We start from the raw sequence: 12,935 nt of genomic DNA, 5'->3' as shown, positions 1-12,935 counted from the left end.
CTCCAATGTTCCATGAACATTCTATGAGTCACAGCATGTCCGTTCGTTGGCTTAGGGCTGCCGTCACAGTGGCACAAGCTGGGTAGCTTCAACCGCAGAACCTTACTGTCTCACAGATTCGGAGACTATAAATCTGAGGTCAAGGTGTGGGTACAGTTGGTTCCTACTGAGGCTGTGAGGGAAGGGTCTGTTCCAGGCCTTTGTCCTTGGCTTGTAGGTGGCCATGTTTTCCCACCAGCTCCCAACTGTGCATATCTGTGTGCAAATTCGCTTTTTTTTTTTTTTAAGAAGGCCATCGCCTTATTGGGTTGGGGTCAACTCTAATGACCTCACTTTAACGCGATCACATCTGCAATCACCCTATTTCCAAACAGTCATACTCTGAGGCCTGGAGGGGGAGTTTGGACTTTACCAGATGAACCTGGGAAGCTCACGGTTCAGCCCACAACAATACGCTAATTTTATGCTTGATGGACTACTTTTCTCTTTCTTTTTAAAAGATTGTACATGGCAAGTCAAGGCAAATGATCGAAGCTTCCATGAACAGCCTCAATTTATGAACACAAAGTTCTTTTGTATTAAGGAGAGCAAATATGCGGTAAGTGGATATTAACTTTCTAAATTAAAAAAAGTGTTTGTTAATGTTATTATTTATTTTGGGGAGTGGGGGGTGGGAGGGAGAGCGAGATCGAGAGCAAGCAGGGGAGGGGCAGAGAGAGGGAGATACAGAATCTGAAGCAGGCTCCAAGCTCCGAGCTGTCAGCACAGAGTGACGTGAGGCTTGAACCCAGGAACCATGAGATCATGACCCGAGCCGAAGCCTGACGCTTAACCGACTGAGCCACCCAGGCGCCCCATGGATTTTAACTTTCTAGCTCATCTTCGCTAAGAGCCAGTTTTTTCCAGTAGCCATTATGCTTAGCAACTTCATGGGACACCTGCCTTCCAGATAATCCCTGGCCTGATAATCCCTGATTATCATTGTCCGTCATATAGAATATCATTTTTATTCATCACTTTGAATTTAATAAAGGTGAGTTGGGGTGGCTTGACACGACCCAAAACAAAATTATGCAGATTGAAAAGTTCCCTGTGTGCGTGCAGAGCTCTCTTAATGTTTTATAGAAGAATATACAACAGTGTCACAGAAACGTTATGTTTGAAAGTAATAAGAATTTGAAAGGAATCTTAAGAAACTATTTCCCCCTTTTCTGCCTGTGATAGATTTAGAGACCAAAGATCTTTTCACCCCAGAAGTCCTTATTACCTTTAAAATACGATCGGGGCACCTGGGTGGCTCAGTCGGCCGAGTGTTTGACTTCGGTTCAGGTCATGATCTCACGGCTCGTGAGTCTGAGCCCCGCATTGGGCTTGGTGCTGACCGTGCAGTGCCTGCTTTGTATCCTCTTGTCGCCTTCTCTCTGCCCCTCCCCTGCTTGCTCTCTCTCTCACTCTCGAAAATAAACATTAAAGCAATTATTAAAAAATAATCTAATATGATCAAGGGTCCCCCGTCAGGTGTGTGCTTACACGTCGTAACGTGTCTTTTAGTCGCTAGGACAGCTGTAGCAGAGCCACAGACGGGCTGGTTTAAGACAACAGAAATGTATTTTCTTACAGTTTAGGGACCATGAGTCCAAAATCAAGGTGTCAGTCCGGTTGGTTCCTTCCGGAGGGTCTGAGGCAGCGTCTCTTCCAGGCTTCTGTCCCGGCTTCTGGAGGTTGCCGACAATCCTTGGCCTTCCTTGGCTTGTAGACGCATCCCTCCACTCCCCGGCTCTGTCTCCACACAGCCTTGTCCCTGTGTGTCCCTATGTCTGTGTCCACTTGTCCTCTCCTTCTTCTTCTAAGGGCGGCAGACATTGGATGAGGGCCCACCTTCATCCAGCATGACTTCACTGTAACTTGATTACAGCTGCAAAGACCCCATTCCCAAATAAGATGACAGTCACAGCTATTGGAGTTAGGACGGGAGCATATCTTTTATTTTTTTTTTTTTTTTTTTTTTTTTATTTTTTTTTATTTTTTTTTTTTTTTTTAAATGTTTTTCAACGTTTATTTTTATTTTTGGGACAGAGAGAGACAGAGCATGAACGGGGGAGGGACAGAGAGAGAGGGAGACACAGAATCGGAAACAGGCTCCAGGCTCTGAGCCATCAGCCCAGAGCCTGACGCGGGGCTCGAACTCACGGACCGTGAGATCGTGACCTGGCTGAAGTCGGACGCTTAACCGACTGCGCCACCCAGGCGCCCCGGGAGCATATCTTTTAAAAGGGGCACACGATTCAACACACAACAGCGTCTTTTACTTTACACGGTAGACTTCATCCCCCTTCAGTAAAAGAGTGTTCCTTTTCCAGCGTCGTCGTTCGGGCTGACGTCTCCCTTTGCCTTGTTTTCTCTTTTTTTACTGTTGTTGTTGTTGTTTTTAATGTTTGCTTATTTTTGAGAGAGAGAGAGACAGAGCATGAGCGGGGTAGGGGCAGAGAGAGAGAGGAAGACACAGAATCCAAAGCAGGCTCCAGGCTCTGAGCCGTCAGCATAGAACCTGACGGGGGGCTCGAGCTCACGAACCATGAGATCATGACCTGAGCTGAAGTCGGACGCTTCACCGACGGAGCCACCCTGGCGCCCCTGCCCTATTTTCTAAGAGGCTCTGAGGAGTCAGGAATCTGCCAACCATGTCCATTTGCTCAGTCAGATTTGCCACAGAGACCTTTGAAGTGAAATGTCTGCTTCTTGTTGCTGTCTCTGACCTAAGCCTCCAAGGAGTCATTCTGAGGCCTGATTAGAATTAAAAGCGTAAAGGAAATCTCGGTGTCTTCCTGGCCCATGTCCCTGTGTCCCTGTAGGCCATCAGGCTTTAGTGATTTTCACAGGGGTGTATACATCAGGATAAAAGCTCGGCCCCATGTAGAATGACCCTTTCATTTTTTTTTTTTTTTTTCCCAACAGAATAATGCAATTAAAACGTACAAGTATAATGCCTTTACCTTCCTACCAATGAATTTGTTTGAGCAGTTTAAGAGAGCAGCCAATTTCTATTTCCTGGTACTTCTTATCTTACAGGTAATGCCCTTTGATATCTTAAATCTGTTTTGAGTTATGATGACTCAGTAACATTTAAGTTGTGGACACATGTAATCTTAAAAGTTGTTGTATTAACATCAGGCTTTTTGCACACAAGGAAACAGTGCCTCATGCAGAACCAGCTCGACAATGTTAAGTAAACAGGGAAAGGAAGCAAATGGAAAGAGTTTAATTCTATATTTAAAAAAAAAAAAAAAATCAGTCGCGTACTAATGTGAATGTTAAAACTGGTTTCCCTGAAGTGAATACAGTTAAAACCTTCACATTGTACAATTATGTGTACCCTAAAATTCTATTTATTGTGTGCCTGCCCTTTGTTTTTCATGTAGGTGCTTAATTTCGTCAAGAATATTATTTATTTGTACCAATGTTTGGGTCATAATTCTCGATAGATTATTTTTGTGAATTGGTTTTTGTGTTGACAAAAGGCCTATTCCTTTCCTGAGGCTGTTTTTTTTTTCCTTGATTGTGGCAAAGGACCCACTTATCTAGAGAGTGTTAATTTTACCTATCTAGAAATCGTTATAATCAAGGGAACTCTACACCCTCTAGTTACCAGACTATCAACCTTTAGCACTTGACAACAAGCCTTGGATTTGGAAAACCGTCTCATCTGCTGGGATTTACCGAAGAGGGTTTCATGCAAATGGGAACATGTGTGTGTCCGGGTGGGGAAGGGGGAAGCAGGGAGCGGCGAGGAAGCAGGAGGGAGAACCGGATCCCCAACAGATTTAGTAGGATATGAGATCTACTGGCTTGACAGTATAGAATATTCCTGTTACCAAGAGGGACCTTTGAAACCGGCCCACGTGGAGACAAACACTAAAATTTGAAGGTACTGCTATGTCATAAGTGGGCCAGTCTTCCCTTCTTTCCTTCTAGCAAGGAAAAGGGGGCGTTACATTGATAATACTGTGGCAAATGATCGTTCTCTCTTTCGACCAACCCCCAATCGTCTTCTCTTAAGATCTAGCAATTTAAGTTAAAGTGATAGTAATAGCTTTAGACAGCCCTTCGCTGGTTACTTCACTTAATTCTTGTACTCTGTGATGTAAATGCTATCATTAACCTCCGTTTTCAGAGAAACTGAGGCCCGTGAGGCACCGGAGCTTGTTCAAAGTCCCAAAGCCCTAAGCGAGAGACTGGGGCGGGACTTGGATCCAGGAACTTCACCGCAAAGCCTGTCATTTTATTGTTTTTATTTATTATTATTTTTTTATTTATTATTATTTTTTTTTAATTTTTTTTTTAACGTTTTTTCATTTTTGAGACAGAGAGAAAGCATGAATGGGGGAAGGTCAGAGAGAGAGGGAGACACAGAATCTGAAACAGGCTCCAGGCTCCGAGCTGTCAGCACAGAGCCCGACGCGGGGCTCGAACCCATGAACCATGAGATCATGACCCGAGCCGAAGTCGGACGCCCACCCGACTGAGCCACCCAGGCGCCCCCAGCCTGTCGTTTTAATGACTACGTCATGTGACCTGATGATCCGTAGGATGGTTACAAGAGATCTTTACTAAACTCGCTTCCCAATCTTTTGTTCCAACTTCAAGGCCGTCTTAATGGAGGCAAGGCTTCCTCCGAGGCCCAGCGCAATCACTGGCTTTCAGAGGCAGCTGCGACCTGTTGCCGTCCTTGCCTCCATCGTGAGACCCTCAGAGACCACTGGCTAAGCAACCAGCAGGGGACAGCCTGCTACATGGATTCCCTATAAAAGCTGAAGGACTACTTGTCCCAGCTCCCCACACGGCCCTCCCTGCCGTTAGTTATGATTTTCACAAAGAGTTTGGAGCAGTTCTCTTTTAGCCCCCCTGGTGTCCAGTTAAGGTGGCAATGAGACAATTTCAGGAGCCACTGTTCTCTGGGGCCTGTTCCAGGAGGCCATAAGCTAGAGAGGGCGGCAAGAAGGTGGTCAGCTGGAGGCTTCGGTGACTTTCCTACCTGCCCTACAGGACGTAGGCTTGGAGGTTCGAATCAGCAGTTACCTGTAGATGCCGTGCCTTCGTGGGCACACACGTCTAATTGTATTTCTTTCAGGCGATTCCTCAAATCACGACCCTGGCATGGTACACCACCCTGGTGCCCTTGCTCCTGGTGCTGGGCATCACGGCCATCAAAGACCTGGTGGACGACGTGGTAAGGATTTCTGGGGCAACTTTCTCCTCCCTGCTGTGAGCTTATTTTAGTTTGGCGTTAATATCTCACGTTTGGAGAATATTCAAATAACCTTTCCCCTCCTCTCTTCTAAAGGCTCGCCATAAAATGGATAATGAAATCAACAATAGGACGTGTGAAGTCATTAAGGACGGCAGGTACTGTGTCTTCCTTAACTTAGTTACAAGAACAGAACGGATAAGTATGTCTAGAAACATACTCAGAGATAACCATTCCAAACTTGGAAGGCTTTTGGCATAGCAGCCTTTTCGTTGTAAGAGTCTCTCTTAACTTACTAAGACTTGGTACCCTCCTTGCGACCCAGGGGCTGCAGCCAAACTGGGTTGTGGGCACTCGTCCTTTGAGCCCCGTGGCATCAGCACTCGTGTGTTTTCATGGCTCCTTCAGCCTGGAGCTCCCATCTCTGCTGTTCCCAACTTAGGTGTTCGGGACTTTGCTCGAATGTCTTGACCCCCCCCCCTTTCCTGGTTCTCCCTTCACGGTGCAATCAAGACCTTGTCGCTCTCATCTTTCTTATCAGAATTATTTGTTGGGGGGCGGGGTGCCTGGGTGGCGTAGTCGGTGAAGTGTCTGACTTCAGCTCAGGTCACGATCTCACAGTCTGTGAGTTCGAGCCCCGCGTCGGGCTCTGTGCTGACAGCTCGGAGCCTGGAGCCTGCTTTGGATTCTGTGTCTCCCCCTCTCTCTCTGTTCCTCCCCTGCTTGTGCTCTATCTCTGTGTTTCTCAAAAATAAATAAATGTTAAAAAAAAATTAAAAAAAAAAAAAAGAGAATTATCCGTGTAGGTGTCTTCTCTTCTGTCCTGAACTATAAGTTCCTCAAGGGGACTGTCTTGATGGTAACTGGTTGTTTTTTGTCCATCAGAGTCTCCAACACACAGAAAGGGCTCAATGAATGTTAAATAAATATTGTCCACTGTGACCGACGTGCCAACTCAGAGACCAGTAATGAGTTGTTTTTTGAGCAAGCGCCTAGAGGCAGAACCACAAAGTCAAGTGCTAAAAATAGCGACTAAGAAAATGTCGAGTCGCTATGATGTCCACCTGAAACTGTAGGATATTGTATGTCAATTATACTTCCCTAAAAAGAAAAAAAAATAGTGATGAAGGCCCAGTTCAAAGACTTTTTATGTGTCAACACTGAGAAAAATAAGGTGATTTGCAGGCACTGTTCCACTGGGTCTAATTTGGAGATAGACTGCGGCAGCCTATAAATCTGTTGGGATGGCTTTTTTCCCCTCCCAAATAAATGGATTCTGCTCTGAAGGGTACCTTTCGAATCACTTAGAATTGCTCTGATGAAGAGAGCAGTAGGTTCTTAGCCAGCCCGCACAACTGTGGCCATGGCTCACAACCTGGCTGACTCCACTGGTAGAGAGTAGCTCTGAGTGGCCTTGAATTTGGGGGTCAGAGTGCATATCTGATAGGGCCGCGGCTCCAGCTCCCCCTAGAGGAGGGTCAAGCCTGTGTGGGGACTTGGGCATTGTGGGGCAGGGCAGCGGGACCTCCCGAGGGGAAACCAGATGTCACAGTGGAAAGGCTCAACACAGTTGCCACTCACATCCCCAAAGAGCTGTGGCAGGAAGGTTCTTAACTTGCTCGTTTACAATTTGACACCCATTTGCCAATTCTAATTTATTACAGTTTTAGAGACGCTGAAATGTAAACTAACTACGACTTAATTTATTGAAAGATAAGCCAAATTCTCTTTTTTAAATCCTGAGATGGAGAAGTGTGTGTTCGATTCTAATAAAATTGGTCATGCTGGGGTATAAGCGTATATTTAAAGTGTATTTTAAATGAAAAGACACTGTCTCAAAAATAAATAAAAACATTTAAAAATTTTTTTTAAAAAAGTCGGGAGGGGGGCACCTGAGTGGCTCAGTCGGTTAAGCGTCCGACTTCAGCTCAGGTCATGATCTCACAGTCTGTGAGTTCGAGCCCCGTGTCGGGCTCAGTGCTGACAGCTCAGAGCCTGGAGGCTGCTTCAGATTCTGTGTCTCCCTCTCTCTCTGCCCCTCCCCTGCTCATGCTCTGTCTCTCTCTGTCTCAAAAATAAATAAAAACATTAAAAAAATTTTTTTTTAATAAATGAAAAAACAAAACTAGTTTCAATCTCCAGGTCTCTCTTATCCATGAATTAATGGGAGGACAAACATAGTAATTGGAGTTCTGCCTCCGAAAATACTAAGTTTATTAGTTGTGATAGATTCATAATCTCTGTTATGGGTATCTTTTCTATGTGTGAAAAGTTTTCACACAGACCACTGTATTTTAAAACTTTTTAACATGTTGATTTGTTAGACATTTAAATGGCTCTTTCCTGTGAAACTTAAGACAGAAAAATAGTCATCTGTTTAATTTTATTTTGCATTTGATCAGTGTCCTTATTAGGCTTATGAGAAAGGCAATGCGTGCTCATTGAAAAGGTAACTTAATAGGGTGGAGGCATGCTCTAAAGTTCCCTGAGGATTCCAGGTGGCCCGTGCAGGAGCCAGAATGTGTTCCTGTCCTGGGACCACCTGGGTCCCGCGTCCTGAGCAGGTGGTTGACAACCCAGAGGCAAGAGAACAGGAGGCTGGAAGCACAGGATGTGAGCAAAAATATAGGAGCCCAGTAGCTCCTTGCCACACGTTTGAGTAGCCCCATCGAGCCTTCCTGCCATGACGCCACATGGAAAGGACACATCAAAGTCATTACCATCATCACCGCTCCCTTCAGAGGATACTGTGATTCACGTGACCACTTCATGGGGTTTCATCATGAAATTGGCCAAAGTTTCAGGAAACCTTTTTTCTGTGCTCTTCACGTTTCCCCAGAAATCATTGGCTCCTAGAGAGAATAATTCCAAATCCTTTGCCAGTAACTTTTGAAAGGCCGGTAAACTCTCGTTCCTTTTGACATTTAGGTTCAAGATTGCCAAGTGGAAAGAGATTCAAGTTGGCGACGTCATTCGGTTGAAAAAGAATGATTTTATTCCCGTAAGTGAAGAAGCCCCGCGTCCCTCATCTATTATCCTCCCGTCTTCCGCGGGCGCTCAGTTTGGCCCTGGGGATGTCTGTATCGTTGATGTGTCTTGTTTTGCACAGGCCGACACGCTGCTCCTGTCCAGCTCCGAGCCCAACAGCCTCTGCTACGTCGAAACAGCTGAACTGGATGGGTAAGCGGGTCTTGGCTGGGCCCGTTTTCAGGCCGACCGTTAAAGGCGCATTTGTTCCATCGAAAATTGCATCAGAAGAGAAGCCCCGAGATCTAGCCTTGCCTCTACCCCTTGCTGGCTGTCCCGCGGTGTCCCTAGCAGACCAACCTCTCTTTTTTCAATTCCGTCTGTAAAGTGGGGTTCTCAAGCCTGCCCTTCCCCCCACTTGTAGGGAGGGTTGAAAGGGATGGACACCTGAGCCCTTTGAGTACAGCTGAGCAGCGTCCAGACACGTATGAAGGACGATCACAGTAATGAATTTCCGAGAAAACAGATTTTTTAAAGTGCTTGTCAATGGACAACTCTGAGTTTTCCCTTTGTTGGTTTTGGTTAGTATAGGAGCCCTTACGGGAATCGCGTTCTGTTTTTGACCAGTTTTGAATACATTCATTCATTGAGTGCCTGCTAAGTTGCATTAGCTTCATGTGTTAGCTCACTTAATCTTCTCAGCGACACGATGAGATTATTACCTTGACGTTGCCCTTGAGGAAAGTGAGACACAAGGAGGTGAAGTAGCCAGCCCGAGGTCACTTAGTAAGTGGCAGGGCTGGGACGGTGCTCGCCTGTGCTGGCTGCCCAGGTTAGTGTCTGCATCGCCCCCTCTGATACGAACACCCTTCCTCATACCCTCGATGCGCGTAACTTGTTTGTGGAGCGCTGAGATCATCTCGGTGCAACCAGGTCTGTCTTTGGTCTATAAATTAGTCAGGTGATCAGTCATACCTATAAAACAGCTATTATCCCCATGAGTGAGAGACTCGGAAGCTTTCCGAAGGTAGCAAATCCTACGTGCCGTGTCGGAACAAACAGAATGGGGAGGTCGAGGGCCACAGTCAACTTCTGAATATATGGAAACCCCCGAGTCCATCTTCGTGGAGGCTGCAGAAGGATGTCTGTCATGTGCAGACAGCATCGCCGCCCCGATGCCCAGCCTGACTCTCTGTGTCCCTGAGCACACACCTTCCCTGCTCTGTGGGTGGGACATGCCAAGTATTGGAGGGTAAGGTTCCCACCTCCTTTCCTAATTTTCTAGATAGAAGTATCTTTCAAAAATAGGGGATCCAGTTGTTCACTCTGGAAAATAATAGGTTGATAGAGTCCAGGCACTTTCCGTAACAAATACGTCTTGTAGAATCATCTTAATGTGAAGAAGCTAAATTTTTTTTAAGTGTATTTATTTTGAGAGAGAGAGAGCAAGAGAGAGGGTGCACCAGCACATGAATGGTGGAGGGGCGAGAGAGAGAGGGGGAGAGAGAATCCCAATGCGCTGAGCCTGATGTGGGGCTCAATCTCACAACCTTGAGATCATGACCTGAGCTGAAATCAAGAGTCAGAGGCTTAACCCACTGAGCCACTCAGGCACCCCTAGAAGCTAAGTTTTTAAATAGCGGTGTGGTAGTTAAGTCTAGACTGACGGTAAGAGGTTAGTAAGAAGGAGGACAGGAAGCTTGTAAATGCCTCCGTCCCATTCATAGTGCTCCACAAAAACAAACAGCAAAGGGGACCAGCATCTTCCAAGTCAGGAGTTTTTCTGTAGTTCAGGAAATAACCTCACTAAACTCCAAGTTCCAAGGCAAACTGGGCATTCGAAAATAGGAAAAGCTAATGATCTGGCTTTTGCTTCCAGGTATACCTAACGTTACTTTGCACAATTTTTCTTATGTGCCTTTTTGAGATCCTGAATTTGTTCCTTCAATTCCTTTTCTCCCTCTCCCTTTAGAGAAACCAATCTGAAGTTCAAAATGGCGCTGGAAATCACACACCAGTGTCTCCAGAGAGAAAATTCACTGGCAGCATTTGACGGTTTGTGCAGACGTGCCTTACTTTGTCTTCAAGTTTAGTTGCTCAACTCAGTCCCAATTAATTAAAACCAGAAAATCTTTCATGTGTGAAAACTTATGTGAATCATATTTTTCTGAAGGTTTCGTTGAATGTGAAGAACCCAATAACCGGCTGGATAAGTTTACAGGAACACTGTTTTGGAGAAACACAAGTTTTCCTTTGGATGCTGATAAAATTTTATTACGTGGCTGTGTAATTAGGAACACCGACTTCTGCCATGGATTGGTCATTTTTGCAGGTAATTTCAGAGTTTCTTGGGAAATTGATGTGATACGTGCCTTTAAGATTTTTTTTAACGTTTATTTTATTTTTGGGAGTGAGAAACAGAGCACGAGCAGGGAGGGGCAGAGAGAGAGGGAGACACAGAATGCGAAGCAGGCTGCAGGCTCTGAGCTGTCAGCACAGAGCCCGATGTGGGGCTTGAACTCACAAACCGTGAGTTCATGACCTGAGCTGAAGTCGGACGCTTAACCAGGCGCCCCTGATATGTGCTTTTAAGATTCAAAGGAGGGGATTGCTCTTCTGTTCATTCTCCATCGAAATGAAAGGAAGCATTGATTTTCCCAACTATTGATTGTATTGAATTTTCCATTTTTAGGTGCTGACACGAAAATAATGAAAAATAGTGGGAAAACCAGATTCAAAAGAACTAAAATTGATTACTTGATGAACTACATGGTTTATACGGTATTTATTTTCCGTTTCAGTAGATGAGAGGCTAGACTACTATCTTTTACTCTAATTTTGTTGTATGTTTTTCTTATGCAGAGAAATCTTAACCTCTGCAGGCCAGGTAGAAAAATGCGTGAGGCATTCCAAGAGAGAGAACTCTCTTACTTTTCCTCAGAAACGCCATATTCTAATCGGAGAATCCTTTTGGGAACCGAGGTTCCACTTGTAGGGTCCCCTGAATGGTTGAGTATTTTGTCAACTGGAGTGACCAGTTGGAAAACCAGGGAGCCTGAGATAAGTTAGTGGGGCCGGGCTCCTGTCAACATAAGGTTGATTTTACTGCTATTAGTTTCCCACAGGGGTAGTTCTCTTAAAAGCAAACTTTCCTCCCCAGCATGTAGTGTACAAGTCTAAATATAAGGCAAGGCTAAATATAAAGTGTGTTGAGGGCCCCCAAGACCACCCCCAGGTTTGGTGATTCACTGGAAGGACTCACAGAATAAAACATCTAGTTGCCCTCATAGCTATGACTTATTGTGACTTATTTACAAAGCAAGATCAGCAAAGGCAAAAGGCTCATGAGGCAAAGTCTGGAGGAAGCCAGTGCAAGCTTCCAAGAGTCTTCTCCCAGTAGGGTCACATGGCAAGACACCCTCCATTTCCCTAACAACAACTTGTGACAGCCCATGTGAAATGTTGTCTCTACCAGGGAAGCTCATTGGAGACTCAGTGCCTGGGGTTTTATTGGGATCTGGTCACACAGGCCCCATCTGCCAGGGATGTACCAAAATTCCAGATTCCCTGAAGGAATGTAGGGGATCAGCATAAACCATATTGTTTTACACGAACAGGCACCATGAGCCGTTCTTATCAGGGAATAAGAAATAAGGAGAGGAAGGGGGAGGAAGAGAGGAAACCCTTCCAAAATCTAAGTTCCTAGATGCCGGCCAAAGGCCAACCTTGCAAGCAGGACAGCGTCTCAGGCCCAGCCCCAAGATGTTGGGCAGTGCTCCAATTTCCCAGTGAGAATTAATTTTTTTCCCAAGTATTTAGCTTAATTTGAATGCGTAAGTTTTTAGAGACGTCAAATACTTACCATACTTTAATTACATACACACATTTAAAGTCGTATAAAAGTAATACATTAAAGAAACAGCTCTTTTTTTCTCTCATCTCCCATTTCGTGAAAACTTTTCATGTGCATCTTCCGTGTCATTGTCCCGGTTATGGCCAGAGTACTCACGACGAGTTCCTCTCTCATCCTGAGCCCTGTGGTTTTGAGATATAGCACTTTTGGAATCTGTGGCCAGAAATTTCAATCTGTCCTTGGAAATCGTCTTCCTACCACAATTATCCGAATACCACTGGGATGGTCGACTTTTGCATTCATCCCAGAAGTATATACTCGTCATTTCCGTAACAGAATACTCACTGTACCGCTTCAGAAATGGTCTAAACCTTAAGTGGTAATGAAGTCTTCAGGGATAATTACCTGAATCGGGGTGAAATTCCCTTATGTTCTCTTTTAAAAAGTTATTTCCATCAGCTATTTTCTATAAATGTCCCAGTTCAGCGTTATCTGAAATTATGTCATCCTAAGGTATCTTCCCCCAACAGTATGGTATTACTCAAAGTAAAAGTAATTGATAGGATGCCCTGTAATGTGAGAATGTTTAAGCATTTGAATACAAGACACCAACCTTCTCTTTCGAACAATAGTTTTGGGAAGAAAACTGCACCTATATGTATTATGTAGGCTAAATCAACCGACCGTAGAACTCAAATAGGCTTTCAAAGCCTTCGTAGGCGCTGTTTTTCCCTTAAGTGTGTTGTGTTTACAGACTACTAAGTTATCATAAATGTGCTGGAGTACTGAGTGAGGTTAATTAGCATCTATGAGATTCTGGGGGTTGGGGGTTGGCGATCCATCTTCCAAATACACTTCAGTGTGTTATGT

The 12,935-nt window shown here is 44.9% G+C and overlaps 1 protein-coding gene across 1 annotated transcript in view; it reads left to right on the top strand.

Annotated features, from left to right (window-relative positions):
• Positions 1–12,935, top strand: part of ATP8B1 (ATPase phospholipid transporting 8B1) — a 126,255-nt gene that overhangs the window by 78,805 nt on the left and 34,515 nt on the right. The window contains exons 3-11 of the mRNA XM_042911788.1: positions 501–598; positions 2,956–3,069; positions 5,129–5,227; positions 5,342–5,403; positions 8,174–8,246; positions 8,355–8,425; positions 10,185–10,267; positions 10,386–10,544; positions 10,905–10,993. Of these exons, the coding sequence (XP_042767722.1) occupies positions 501–598; positions 2,956–3,069; positions 5,129–5,227; positions 5,342–5,403; positions 8,174–8,246; positions 8,355–8,425; positions 10,185–10,267; positions 10,386–10,544; positions 10,905–10,993 (848 nt within the window). The remainder of the gene's footprint in view (positions 1–500; positions 599–2,955; positions 3,070–5,128; positions 5,228–5,341; positions 5,404–8,173; positions 8,247–8,354; positions 8,426–10,184; positions 10,268–10,385; positions 10,545–10,904; positions 10,994–12,935) is intronic.

The sequence above is a fragment of the Panthera leo genome, chromosome D3, assembly GCF_018350215.1.
Source record: "Panthera leo isolate Ple1 chromosome D3, P.leo_Ple1_pat1.1, whole genome shotgun sequence".
Taxonomy (NCBI): domain Eukaryota; kingdom Metazoa; phylum Chordata; class Mammalia; order Carnivora; family Felidae; genus Panthera; species Panthera leo.
This window is presented reverse-complemented; position numbering and strand designations above follow the sequence as displayed.